The sequence below is a fragment of the Prionailurus bengalensis genome, chromosome F2 (genome assembly GCF_016509475.1).
Source record: "Prionailurus bengalensis isolate Pbe53 chromosome F2, Fcat_Pben_1.1_paternal_pri, whole genome shotgun sequence".
NCBI lineage: Eukaryota > Metazoa > Chordata > Mammalia > Carnivora > Felidae > Prionailurus > Prionailurus bengalensis.
In genome coordinates, this window is record NC_057353.1 from 63,671,167 (window position 1) to 63,686,316 (window position 15,150).

Sequence of the window (15,150 nt, forward strand, 5' to 3'; positions counted from 1 at the left end):
CGCCCTCTTTTTAATAACTTTTTTTAAAGTAAACTCTACATCCAACGTGGAACTTGAATTCACAACTCTTAATTAAGATCAAGAGTCACAGGTCCTACTGACTGAACCAGCCAGGGACCCCGTAAAGACAGAGTTTTAAATACACAGTGTTGGGTAGCATTCTGGAAGGAAAAAAAAAAAAAGTTGGATCTCTACCTCCTATTTTCTATCAAAATAAATTCCAGATGGATTCTAGTTGGATAGAAACCTGAAACATAAAACTTTAAAACCAAGAGAAAAGCTGGGAGAATTCTTTTATAATCATGGAATAAGAAAGACCTTTGTTAGTATGACACAAAATGTGTTGTCATAAAAGATAAACTATACCAAAATTAAAAATGTCTACAAATATCATTTTTTAAAACAATGTATATACCGTATAGATACATGTATAGACTAGCTCTGGAAAGATGCTTGTAATACTGCCAACACAGACCGCTTCTGGGGGACACTGGGAAGACTCCACGAGAACTCTGTGTTTTTGTGTATCATTACATAGTTCAGAACTAGGAATGATTTCTGTATTGTCTGCTTCTAACCATCAACTTAAGTAACCGAAAGCCTGCCATGACAAGATGTTCCTCCCAAGAAACATCCACTATAAATATCCAGTTTAGAAATAACATACGTAACATACAGTTCCTACATAATGCTGGATATACAAGAGGTCCTTAGGTTATAAAGATGGCTGGTATTTGTCACCTCTTCCTACAACACTAATTACTTTGAAATATATCCTTACAATTTTCAAAGCTGGGAATTCTCTATATGGTATCACTGCACACCATGATGTAAAATATTCCATTTTCCAAAAATAATTTCAGTTGGGCAACACTCAATTAATTGGAATCTTTAAATAACTGCCATTTAGGCCCTTTGACATCTGACCACACTCCTTTTGCTCTTAAGACTCCAGGTCAACTGCACTGCCCTACAACTCCTGAACACGTATCTGCTTTCCTCCATCCTTTTGAAAAAAACACCGTTTCTTCTACTGAGATAACTTTCCCCATCTCTATTATAATCATTCTTCCTAGCAAGGCCAGCTCAAATCCTGCCTATCTATAAAGCCTGCAGAGAGCTTTGGGGCCAGGTACATTATATACGTACACAAGGAGAAAGGTAACAAAAGAGATAAAGATACAAAGGGAGAATGGTCAATTTAAAAAGTTATTTATTAAACAAGTTAAATGCAACTAAAAGTATATTTAAAAGTCCAACATTATTGGATCCCATTGAAATATCTATTCCGGAAGAAGTATTTTGTCAAACTAATGATAAGAGAAATGATAAAAATAGAACAGGTATGAAAAACATTTTTAAACAATAAAGCACATGGTAAATTCAGAAATAAAAACACACAGACGTACAAACTATTTGAGTATGAAACCAAAATGTTTCATATTTCTAAATGTTTCTGGTATACTCACATGAGGGCTGACTTGTCTGAGTTAATAAACACCATGTAAACACCTTTTTAAGGTATCAGACTTTGTCTTCTATAGAAATAATTTTAGATTATGTGTTGGGTGTGTAAACTGTCCACATTTAGCAAACATATTCTACATATGAACATATTCACTTATACTTAATGAAAAAAAGAACTTATAATTTAAATATCTTGATTTGAGAACTGTGGATTTGATAGTTCTATTAAATTCCAACATCATAATCACCGAATGCACTATCAAAAAAGCTATTAAAAAAATTTTTTTTAAAGAGCTGCTTTTGAAAATTTCAGTATTTTAGGGCAAAAGAAAACACCATGTATTCTTGTTCACAAATTCTGATGTTTGGCCTCTATGGTTAACACAAAAAATACCATGTAATAAAGAAGATTCCTATAGAAAAGCCTCAGTCTCTTTCAGTAGTTCCAAATAGTGTTATACAGTATTTCACTGGAAACAGTGGTTTCACCACAGATCTGGCAGTAGCTTCTGTTTAAAACACAACTTTGCCCCAAAGCATCCATCAAAGACTTCAAAACAAAATTGATTTTGGCAGTCCACACGAAGACCATAATGTGGATGGTAACTGCCAGTGGATACGAGGGCCTTTATGAAGTCTGAGGTGTGTGTGTGTGTGTGTGTGTGTGTGTGTGTGTGTTCTCAGGAGGAAATGGGTGAAATGGTTTATTCAGAACTGTAAAACGTTTTTCTAATTAGATCTCAATTGCATAAAAACCACAAATCAAATGTTTAGAACTTCCATGGATTCTGAATGAGAAAGGCAACGATTTTTTTGTCTCTCTGCTTCCTTTTATCATTCTTTACAGAGGACAATGCTTTAGTTATATATATTCTTCTGGACACTGAGGGAAAGGTCTCCTCTGTCCCCTTCTCAGTCTGAAAGAGAAGGAGAACGAATGGACCTGCCGCTGGCAGGGCTGGAGAAAGCGAAAGGCTCTTTGTCCTTCTCTTTACTATCATGCTTGTGCTTGTGCTTATGCTTATGTTTGTGCTTCTTCTTCTTTTTCTTGTGTTCATGGTGATGGTGGTGATGGTGGTCACTGTGTTTGGAGGACGCGGATTCCTTAGTAAACACTGAGAGTGGAGCTGTTGCAGCTGGATGCATACTCATCTCCAAAGGTGACTGTTCTTTACCTTCAAAATTAAAAACATCCAAATGAATTCCTGATGATCACAAGGAAAGTGAAATGAAAATAAGAGGGAGCTGAGGACAGTATAGAAAAGAGGGACTCCTCCTTGGGTGCCTGGGGGGCTCAGTTGGTTAAGTGTCCAACTTCAGCTCAGGTCATGATCTTACAGTTTGTGAGTTCGAGCCCCGTGTCGGGCTCTGTGCTGACAGCTCAGAGCCTGGAGTCTGTTTTGGATTCTGTGTCTCCCTCTCTCTCTGCCCTTCCCATGCTCATGCTCTGTCTCTCTCTCAATAATAAATAAATGTTTAAAAAAAATTCTTAAAAAAGGGACTCTTAAGTGTTTATCACTTCCACAGGAATCATCAGGAATGGGAGAAGTACATAAATAAGGCATTCAATTAGTCACATGCAGATAAGTGTTCAGCACTGTGGCCAGGAAACTGAATATTAATTCCTTACAGTTTATACAAATTATGATATATACCAGTGTGTTACCAAACCATCCTCTCAAAGTTAATGTTAAAGTATTATTAGGCAACAATAATGATTACACGTGTTGTAAGTTAAGACCCACATTCATCCTTCAACTGTAGCTCCTTTAACTGTAGTTCAACCCTACGGTTTTGGGGGTGAAATGGCAGTACTTTGTTTTTGCCACCTCAAGAACCACTTATACACACAAAAACGTGTTATGCTAGTTAGGGATAATGATGTCTCAGCAAAAATCAAATTTCTCTAGTTCCTGATGGTAATTTCTGGGGATAGGCAAAAGTGCACTCTTTAAATAGATTCAGTATCCGCAGCTTACAAAACCCAGAAAAAGCCAGGAGTCTATAAAGGGAACATCTCTACTTAAAGACAAAAGAGAAGTGTCACGAAGAGAAAGACAGAGAGAGAGACAGACAGAGAGAGAAGAGAGAGAGAGAGAAAGTGAATGAGAATGAGGAGACCTGTGCTCTTGAACAGATTCTGCTATTAACACTCAGCTCGCATTTTCTTTCTTTTTATCTCACCTAAAAAACAGATGAAACGTTTTGGAAGGTTCTTTCCATTTCTAACATTTTATCAGTCTAGCAATCGACAATAGTAGTTCTCGGACTCTAGTGTACAACAATTTCTTGCTTTCTCCAGATGCTGTGATCCCTGCGACGTGCCCTGAGAAAGAGTTCTCTCTGTATTACTGGAGACTAATGGTACTACTTTATATGCTGCCAGCCAAGAAAAAAAAGCCTGAGAATCATCTCAAATACCCTCCTTTCTAAATCTAGGTGGCTACCAAATCTCATTGGTTTTCACTTACAAATATCTCCTACATCTGCCTCCATCCTGTCCGCAACTGTATTAATTCAGACCACCTCACCTCATCTGGGTTACAAGACTAGTCTCCTGTTAACTGCTCCTCGTGCCTGACGTGTCTTCTACTCAAATCCACACTTTACACAGCTGCGCAGCAGTGGTTCTCATCCAGGGGTGATTCTGCCCCTGGGGGTTATTTGGGAATATCTGGAGACACTTTTGTTGTCACCCCGAGGTAGGGTCAGGGGAGGAAGTGTTACTAGCATCCCACTGGTAGAGCCGAGGGATGCCCAGGACAGCTCCGACAGGAAATTCTCATGACCAAGATGTCAATAGTGTTCAGGTTGGAAAACCCTGCTGCATAGTGATCTTCCTAAAAACAAAGCTATTCATAATTATCTGCTTTAAAACTCCTTTGGTTCTTAAGAAACAAACAAAAAATAACCAAAAAACTCCAACTCAGTTGGTTCTACCAACAGAATAAAAGCAAAAACTCCTTGGGCTCCAGTGCAGCAATTTCTAAAAAATATGTAAGTTTTATTCAAAGTAGCTAAAAAACCAAATTTTCACTAAAATGGACTTCCAAGCAAGTTTTTTTTTTCAAGTAAATTCTCCGCACTAATTTTGACCCAAACTAGCCCCAAACCATGGTTCTTACCAAAACAGGCATCACTGCCGAAGCGTTCTAAAAATCAGTTCCAGCACTAATTTTACTGACAGTTTTTACAACCTGTCTTGAATTTACCATTCTAGCCTTATCTTCCACTATCCCTTTCCATGTGCTCTAGGGTAGCCCTTTCATAACTGTGTATTTGTAAATGCTATTCCCTACGCATGAAATGCACTTCCCTTACTTCCCTGACTCTCAGATTTATTTAACAAGTATCAGGAACTGCATGGGAACTGGGGAAAACAGTGATGACCTGGACAGATCTCAGTCCTCCTGGAGTTTACAAACTAGCCAACAGGAAAGTAACTGAATAAGTAACCCAAGTAATAAAAAGACAAACACAGAGTAAACCAGTAGCAAAACGGGAGACTTAAATTAGCTGTGGGGGGATCAGAGGCAAACTTCCCCAAGGAAGTAATGTTTAAATGGTAACCTAAAGTAGACGAAAGAAAACAACAACAACAAAAATTTAGACTTCTTAATAATTTAAAACTTAGCTCAAATGTCATTTCTTCAGGAAGTTTTCCCCCAACTGCCCAAACAGAATCGGTTCTTTCACGTTCCCACAACGTAATACATAAAGCAAGTTAAGGCACAGAGAACTGAAGTGAGTTGCCTAAGGTGACATCGGCAGGTCTGAGCCACAAACCCAAAGAACGTGACTGCAGAGTCTGTGCCCGAGGGCACATCGCAGAGAGGACACTGTAGCACCTCTTTTTACCTCTGGGTCTCTTCCATCAGACTCAGAGCAGAGCGTCTGGAGAACAAGGAGTCTGTCTTTTTAATCTTTGTATCCCAGCGTGTCACACAGTGTCCAACATCCCCTACATCTCACCTCCCCACCCCTACCAAAGCTTGCTAAACAAATGAGTGAATGAGTAGCAGAAATTTTAACTGTTGTGTTCCTTTTAGATAGGATGTCAGGTGAGCTTAGTCCATCTAAGTGTAATCTGAAGGTCATCAATTTTGAAGGGAGAGGGATAAAGCACAGAAACTATACTTCCTTTGTGTCAGGCACTGTTCCAGTATTTCAGAATAGATGAACAAGTCAGACAAAGCTCTTGTCCTCACAGATTATTCAAATAATGTATGTATTGACTATTACAAAATCATATTTTTAGATTCATAATGTTTTGGTAAAGATAACACTAACAATAATGCATAAACTAATTATAGAGATTATATATATGCAAAAGCAAGTTTAGGGATCTGTATCTTTTGCCATAATCACTAGCTACCCAGATAGTATTCAGAAAATGATAAACTTTGAGGGAGATCTGATTTAGATTATCAGCCAAATATGCCACTATATGATTTTAATTTAGGTTTTAATTGAAGTACATGACTATGTTTCCAATTCTATAAATATGGGAAAATGGGTCCATACCTAACAGGACACAGAGCCAGATGACAAGGAGAAGTGATAAGAGACTTTAAAAGTCTCAAGAAAAAATGCCTTCAGATCCTACCTCATTATTTAATCAGTCTACGACAACAGACTCTGCAGCCTTCCAACTGGCTGTCTGCACTAAGAGTCTGCATTAAGAGTCTGAGGTCCTCTTCTACACTGAAAGAAGTTTCATCATCCAATCCTAAATACCTTCCAACCTACTTGGATTGCAGAAAAGCCAATAATTACATTGGAAACTGTACTTCTCAGCAGAGGCAACTGCCAAATGGACAACCAAGTGTACTTGGGCGTACTCTTTTCCAAGGAATACTTACAACCACTTCAAAAGCAAATCCAATCTCTTATGTTTTGCACTAAAGATACACTGACTATAAATCTTGCATGTCTCTTGATTTGTATTTAGTCTATTCTTAAGACAATGGATTAGCTAGATCCAAAGATAAGGGTGTTAGGAACAAGGGCTCCTAGGACAAATGGCTGATTTTAGGTCTGGGCAGAATATTTATTTACAAGACGAACCTAAAACATCTGGTATGACAGCAAGGAAGTTAAATTCTTCTCAACAGACCCAAGAGTCAATTTAAGAGTTTCTCACTGTCCAAAGATGGGATAATTTGAATACTGATAAGGACAATAATTGTAATGAACTGGAACTAACAGATCACCATTGGAGGATATAGTTAGCCAACTCATTTTTTGGAAAATTATTAAATAAAAAGAGAAGCTATTATCTTTCTCTTCTCATATGATCTATATACCATACCACTGGATAATAATAAATGAGGGGGATTTTTGCTTTATAGAAATAAACCAGCTCATAAACAAAAATGGAAAGATATGGGGTACCTGGGTGGCTCAGTCAGTTGAGTGTCTGACTCTTGATTTCAGCTCAGGTCATGATCTCACAGTTCTTGGGTTTGAACCCTGTGTTGGGCTCTGCGCTCTCAGCACAGATTAGGATTCTCTCCCTCTCCCTCTCTCTGCCCCTCCCTCCCCCACCCCTCCTTCAAAAGGAAGGAAGGAAGGAAGGAAGGAAGGAAGGAAGGAAGGAAGGAAGGAAGGAAAAGAGAAAGAAAGAAAGAAAGAAAGAAAGAAAGAAAGAAAGAAAAGGAAAGAAAGAAAAAGAAAGAAAGGAAGAAAGAAAATGTATTAGAATATCACCATCATGCAAGCCTTAATGAAATAATGGATCTGGGCCTTAAACATCTTAGTGGCTAACATCATAAAAAAGTCGACCAGTAACTGTATGCCTCCACATGGAAGAATAAACCACCATCTATAAATCTAAATCCAATTAAGCTTCTATATCCAACTATAAATTTACATCAAATAAAGACTCTGTCAAACACGTTAATTATACCATGGGTAAACAATTAGCAAAACACAAGAATTGAAAACTACAGATCAAAAGCCTGGTTCCTTTAACAAAAATACATTGTAAAAGGGGAGAAAAGAGAGAAAAAGATAAACTTAAAACTTTAAATTTAAAAAGATGTAAAGGACATTATCAGCCAATTACAATGTGTACACCTTATGTGGACACTGATTCAAAAAATAAAGTATTAAAAGTAAATATCAGAATAATGACAGAAGTCAATTGAAATTTAAATACTGACTAGGTATTTAATAATACAAAAAATATCTGTTAATTTTTTAAAGTATAAGAATGTTACTGTGGTTATGATTTTTTAAAGTCCTTATCTTTTAAGTTATATAATATAATATATTATATAAGTTATATAATATAAGTATATTAAGTATATACTAAGTTATTTATGAATAAAGTGATGACATGTGGGATTTGTTTCAAAATAATCATTAGGGTAAGAGTACAGATTATAGAAGATCGACCATGAGTTGATCACTGCAGAAGCTGAGTGATGGGATACATGGGGGTTTGTTATACTAGTCTGACTCCTTTACAGTTTTCCACAAAAAAAGTGTTTTTTAAAAAGGAGAAGTTAAGGCAATTTGGCACTATCTGTGAAAATGTTAAATGCCCATATTCTGTGATTTAGAATGTTCATTTCTAGAAATTTATCGCACAAATGTGGTCATGCATATGTGCAAACACACGTATGAAAAATATTCACCAGAATAGTAACAACAGAACATCTGATAAAACCTAATGTTACTATACCACCACCATCAATAAACTTTAGCTCTTAAGTTTTCATCTATTATACACAATACATATTTTTTTGTTTGCTTAATCTCTGTCTTTCCTAGATCATTTTTCCCAGGTATAATCCAAGGTGATATAAAAGTACAATTTCCTTCCCATGTGGAATTGTATTAACAGTCAGATTTGGGACACACAGGAGCTTACTTTCACACTGGCTTGAGATCATCTATGGAATCGCTCCTGGGGAAAAATGCACACATTACCATCCCCATGACACATTTACACACATAGTTTCACATATCATTTCAGGGGTTTACAAGATGCCTGGGAACTTGAGGCCCACCCAAGGTGAGGGCCACTCATTTTTAACCTAAAGAAAGCCCTCGTATTTAGTGACCTGAAATACATGTGTCTATGATAGCACACATATCAAAAAAAGGAGATATATATAATCCAGAATATTATATCTTCCTATTTCATGTTATATGAAAAGAACAAAACAGATGTTCTGTTTTGTTGTTCTACCCAACATAAAATTGTTCCTAGAGATCTAGTAAAATGCACTGCGGATAAGGATTTTAGCTGCAGTCAATTTAACAAATGCAAAATAAACTCAAAGAGGTACTTACTATAAGCCTAATGTGGAAGCTTTTCAGTCATCTGATTAAAGTGCTAGTAATAATGAATAATCTGCTAATTCTCTAAAATTCATTCACATTACGTGTCTGCGTGAACTTAACACAGAACTTGCAGTTTTTATTAGGAAAAGTGCAGTCTGGTCTTTGGATTCTTGAGATCGTTGTAAAAAATGAAGTGTAAAACTTTATCACTACAGTTTAAGCAAAAACAATATCAATGTCTATTTTTCACATCAGAGTTTCAAAAGAAAGAACTAGGACCCTCGAGATTTTTTGTGGGGGCGAGGGGGTAGACTTCATGCACTGGAATAGTGCTTTTCTGACTTCTGCAAGAAGGTGTTACATAATACAGCAGCCCCAGCTAAGCAGGAACACTCCTTTTCTTCCCCACAAAACCACTAAGGATTTCCCTCTGCTCCATGCCTGTCACTCTTCCTCTGTGCTCCATCACTAGAAGCCCTCAGCAAGTCAGGAGGCAGACATGATGAGGCCTTTGCAGAGCTGGACAGGGGCTGCGGTAGTGGCAGAGGACATGGGAATTACACAGCCCTTGCTCCACGTTCCTTCCTCACCTCAGCAGAGGGAAAGGTCATGATGGAAGAAGGAAAATTCCTCTGCCACTTCTGCTTTCTTACCCGCAAATGGCTTAACCTGTATATCACCCCTAAAATATTCTTCTATCATATGCATGGAAAGAGAAAACTGGAGGGAAAAAGAGCGACAAGGAAACCAGGACCTGTCCTGCTACTTTAGTTCCCACCTCTTCTTTATCCTACCTACACTCCCATCCCTCTTCTATCCCCCTACCCCCTAAGATGACATCTGAAACACATTCCAGTTCTCAATTATCATCTTGTTTGCTGGCTCTAAGGGAGCCATCTCAGAATTCATCTGAGCTCAAATAAAGGAAGCAGGGGTCCCAATCTCAAAAGTCTTGGACTTGAGGAGATAGCACAAATGATGTAATTTAAGTACAATACTAAGTGCAACACAAATGGAGCCAACAAAATGGAAAGCACATCACTCCCTAAGAGGACTTCTCAGTTAACTCTTTCTCAAGAGAAGCTGGAAATCCAGATTTTTATGTGTAATTTCTTTTTAGTCAACTACTTCAAACATTTTTGCAAGACTTCTACTGACCAAGTAAAAGATGCCTCAGCTGGATGTGTTGAATAAGGCCCCAAGTAAGACCCATTTATGAACTCTAATCTAGAATCCCTTAGAGAATTAAGAGAGGTCACAGCTTCCCTTACACTGGTTCTATGCTTCCTCTCCTGAGCCCTCCACTCAAAACGTCACGCCAGGCTAGCTACTGCAGCAAGAGACCCCGGCTCCTTCTGGGGGAGGCAGGAAGAGAGGAAGAAGAGGAGGTTCCTGTTTTACTGCCAACTTTATTTGGGTTAGGTTGAAGCTGTGTTCCTAACATTCCAAAAGATGGAGCTCTAAGCACCCTCTCAGAAACATTGTTATACACAGTGGCTAGGTTGATACTTTTGCCCTTCCTGTATGGTATATGTTGGCTAGTTTGGGAAAGTTACCTATCAAATATAACAATGTGTCTATGGGAAAACCATATTTAGAATTACAAAATAAATACATGTACAAAGAATTGTTTAAAAAACTACACCACTTGTAAAATGAAGGTTTTCTAAATTCTAGTAATATCATTATTGAATTTTAAGACTTGCTCAATGGACACAGGGTGTTGAAAAGCATAAATACATTTAAAGAAAATTACAAAGGCATACTAAAAAGTATATTCACAATTAAGTTTTACAGATCAGTACAAATAATATACTGATACACATTTTGCCTCATTACGTAAAAGGGTCCTAGCAACCAAAGCTGAAATTCTAATACTTTCTTATTCCCCACCATTAGCCCTAGATCTCCTCCCCAATCTTCCCACATGATGTCATGAGAACTGTAAGACTATAGAGATTCCAAAAAAGGTAAAAATATGTTTTTTAAAGCAATATGGAACTATGATACAAATGTGCACATTAGTAAGCACAAAAAGGTGTTAAGATTTGCTTCTACATCGGTTAGTTTAAGAAAAAACAAACAAAAATATTCAGATTCTTTTCTGGAACAGCAAGCAATACATTGGACTGCTAGGATTCAGACAGAAGTTTTTCATTTTTTAAAAGCATGGAGGACAGGCAGAAGCATCACTCTTAAACTATATCAAGGGGTTTGAAATGCCCGGAGCTTTATTGTTTTTAAAAAGGTGGGAAATTTTTCATGTCTAGTAAAGTTTTAATAAGAATAACGATAAAAGCAAAATTACACGAAAATCAAAAACAAAACCAAGAAAATACAAAACTGGCAAGGGCCAAGAAATGTCAAAATTCACTTATCAAAGTGAATGATAAAGTCTCCAGCTGATTTCCTTCTGAAATAAATTTTGTATGAATCTTACAATAAATGCATAAAGCACACAAAGAGACAGAAGCAACCAACAGTCTGGGGTCTCAATACCAAAATATTCTGAGATGTTGCTTTGGTTTGAATTAATCACAGCTGATCCTTAAGCTCCTCAAATCAATAAACAGTTACTCTTTTGTTTATATCATAAAAACATGGGTTATATAAACAAGATCCATCTGTTGGAATCTTAAAGCCTGACAAATGAGTTTTGGAAAAACTATTCTTTAAAAATGATTTTGCTTATGTATCTCATTTTCACTCCCTGTTCCCTCAAAACTTCAGGACTGAATCTTTGTTCAACAGTACTGAATGCTTATTCCTTATCTAGATTACAATCTTTTTTTTTTTCTTTCTGTAAGCAACAGAAGAACCAGAGAACCAAAGTAAGCAGAAGACAATGTAAATCAGAATAGGTAACAAACACATGTGAACTGAATAACTTTCATAAAATTAAGTCCAATTTGTATTTAATAATTTAAAAGACAGAATATCTTAGTTTTCTAGTATAGTATCAAGTCTTCATGACTGACCATGGATGACCAATTGTAAAACTTTCAGGGGGAGAGGAAAAAGAGAAATCAGTGGTTGACATTTGCATTTTATAAAAGTACAGAAGGCACAGATTTAATGGTTTCTACCGAAGTTGGCATTTTTCATGTTATAATATTCTAAGAAAAAGTACCGCCAAGGCAGAACAACAATGGGTATTTTTAAATGCTTATGAGGGATGATTTTCCCCCTCCTTCCTACTCATCTCATTTCCAAATTTTATGTAATAGGAGTGCATTATTTTCAAATAGTAAAAAGTCTAATTTAAAATATTCTTTATGTTAGATAATACAAAGTCAACGTGTTGCAAGAAAAGCAAGTCCTTAGATCTGTATTTTTCATGTATTTTTTTAAGTTGATAAAACTATAAATTTTGTAGATTTGTCCTTGAGTAAAATAATAACAATAAAATATTAACAATAATTTCACCTGTTCCCTTCCGTGTAAGTTCCATGCTCCACTGGGGTTTCGTGGGAGGTGTGCCATCACAGCCTGATGAGTGTTGGGGTACTAAAGCAGATCGGGAGCTAGCTGGACGATATTTAGAAAGCCCTAAAATGCCAAAGAGGGAAAAGAGGAATTTATTTCTTGGTTTACCAAAAGAAGAAAAAAGCCTGACGTTTTTTCATAAGTTAACCTTAAAACCAGAAACAGTTCAACAATAGAATTGTAATAATAAAAAGAATACTACCAACTACTAAAAATCTCATTTGATTTTAATCCTTTGTCATGGTTCCTATATGCTTAAATCTAAGAACAATACATGTTCAAGAAAGGCAGGAAAGTGTGACTGGTCTGCTAAATACATAATCTGGCTTCTACATTTGAGGCAGAAACCGTGTTTTATAGTACGTATATGGAATTTTACATATAGTAAATTTTCCCTGCTCCCCCTGAAAATTTGCTAATAAATTCCATTGTAATACTTACTCAACAAATACATCAAAATAATTTAGGGCTTACAGTAAGAAGACATTTTAAACAGGAAATGTTGTAATGGTATATATAATGTGAACAGCATTGTAGCAATTATCAGGATACCTAGGTCCTGATTCCAAATTATCAACAAATTAGATACATAATCTAGGTGAGACATTTATCTCACTGAGTCTCAATTCCTTCACTTGTCACATGGCAAAGTTCTAAGATCAGCTGGTCTAGCCCTGAGTTGGTTATTACTGGAGAGTGTCATTTAGGGCAAGTCATATCTCTCTCTTAAGTTCACTCATCTATAAAATAGAACAGATGAGTAATTGTTAAGATCTCTGAGAATTAGAAAAGCCAAAGAATTCATGACCTGTCAATGTTCAAATGAATCTTAGGCTCATATTCTATCTGAAGCCAGTTCTCAAATTTTACTAGCTTATACTAGTTTACTAGACAGTGAAAAATAATTTAGGTCTCAAAACTAAAATTTAATAAAAAGCAGACCGAGGTGGGTAAGGAGGACTTTGCACAAATGTAACATGCTTCAAAGAAAAAAAAAGAAAAGAAAAACATTACTCAAATGTAAAGATCATAAAAGACCACCAGTATGGGATATAAATAAATACTCCCTTTTTTTTTGCCAATGAAAACAGGAAGAGTACCCAGAAAAAAAATAGTTACATTCCCAATAAAAAATGCATTATATAGTAAACTTGAGGGGTGCCTGGCTGGCTCAGTTAGTAGAGCATGTGACTTGATCTTGGGATCATGAGTTTGAGCTCCATGTTGGGCACAGAGATTACTTAAAAAAAGTAAAAATTAGGGGCGCCTGGGTGGCTCATTTGGTTGAGTGTCTGACTCTTGATTTCAGCTCAGGTCATGATCCGAGGGTCATAGGATCGAGCCCTATGTTGGACTCCACACTGAGAGTGGAGCCTGGTTAAGATCCTCTTTCTCCCTTAGCCTCTCTCCCCTCTCATGTGTGCGGGCTCTAAGAAAAAAGGTAAAATTTTAAAAAGTACTTGATTGGGGTGCCTGGGTGGCTCAGTCAACTTTGGCTCAGGTTATGATCTCACACAGTTTGTGAGTCTGAGCCTCGAATCTGGCTCACTGCTGCCAGCGAAAAGCTCACTCTGAACCCTCACTCTCCCTCTCTCTTTGCTCCTCTTCTACTTGTGTTCTCTCTCAAAAAAAAAAAAAAAAAAACCAACATTAAAAAAAAGTACACTTGATTTATCATTTATAATTAATAAATATCTTTTAAGTTGTTATATTGATGACAATAAAACAATTATGCATGAAATAAGTGAAATAAGTGAAATAAGTGAAAATTAATAAATTATATCTTATGTATCAACGTGGATACATTTTAGAAGCATAATGCTGACTAAAAAACATAAGTCATATCATACCATTTTCATAAAATTAAAAAAACAAGTATAAGGAAATCCTATATCTATGTGGTACACTATAAAGAAAAGTAATAGAATGGTTAAAAGAAGTAAAAGAAAATTCAAGACCATATTTACTTGTGGTGCAAAGGCAGGTGGACAGAATCAGGGAAGAGGCACAAAGGGAATGACCACGGCACGGAATCTATCATACAGGTTAAGGTGGAGAGCAGGTTCACAGATATTTGTTTTATTACTATGCTTTGCAACTTACATGCAAGTTACATCAATGCTTTATCCCTGAATATTAAAAAATGCTGACATAAACTAGGTATTAGCTCTTCAAAAAGCATTATAACAAAATGAATCAAGAGCCGTGAACACCTTCTGAAGAAGTACCTCATAATACAGTTAAAATTACTCTTTTCACCAATAAAATATTTTGGGAAATTAAAGAATATAATTTAACAAAAAAGAAACAAAAGCTTCTGTATGAAGGTATTCAGTGCAGAATCACCCATTAAAAAAAACAAAAACAAAAACCCTGAAACAAGCCCCAAAATAAGATAAATTATAGTACATCAACTCAATACCGCCTCAGGTACTATTTTCAAAAGAAAACATTATGATGTTTGGGAGATGCATGCAAAAAAAGTCTAAGACTTCTGCAATATTATGTGAAATGGGCACACAAAAAAGAGAAAAGTAGCAGTGTTATGGGAGGCATTAACTTCAGTCAAAGTTTAAAATTATGGTTACGTTATTAAAAAGAAAATAGAGGGGTGCCTGGGTGGCTCAGTCAGTTGAGCGTCCGACTTCGGCTCAGGTCATGATGTCACAGCTCGTGAGTTCGAGCCCCGTGTCGGGCTCTGTGCTGACAGCTCGGAGCCTGGAGCCTCCTTCGGATTCTATGTCTCCCTCTCTCTCTCTGCCCCTAACCCGCTTGCATCCTGTCTCTGTCTCTCTCAAAAATAAATAAACATTAAAACAAATAAATAAATAAATAATAGATCTAGTATTTTAGTTTGAGGTTAAGCCTACTACAAAAAAAGAAAAAAAAGGAAACACACAAAAA

At 36.5% G+C, this 15,150-nt stretch overlaps 1 protein-coding gene across 2 annotated transcripts in view; it reads right to left on the reverse strand.

Moving 5' to 3' along the window:
- Positions 1-1,196: 1,196 nt before the first annotated feature.
- The window catches only part of TAF2 (TATA-box binding protein associated factor 2), a 95,665-nt gene continuing 81,711 nt past the window's right edge, over positions 1,197-15,150 (reverse strand). For both annotated transcript variants that reach the window (XM_043601641.1, XM_043601640.1), the window contains 2 exons: positions 12,187-12,309; positions 1,197-2,642 (listed from right to left, as the gene is read on the reverse strand). In XM_043601641.1, coding sequence (XP_043457576.1) covers positions 2,380-2,642; positions 12,187-12,309 — 386 coding nt within the window. In that variant the 3' untranslated portion in view covers positions 1,197-2,379. The remainder of the gene's footprint in view (positions 2,643-12,186; positions 12,310-15,150) is intronic.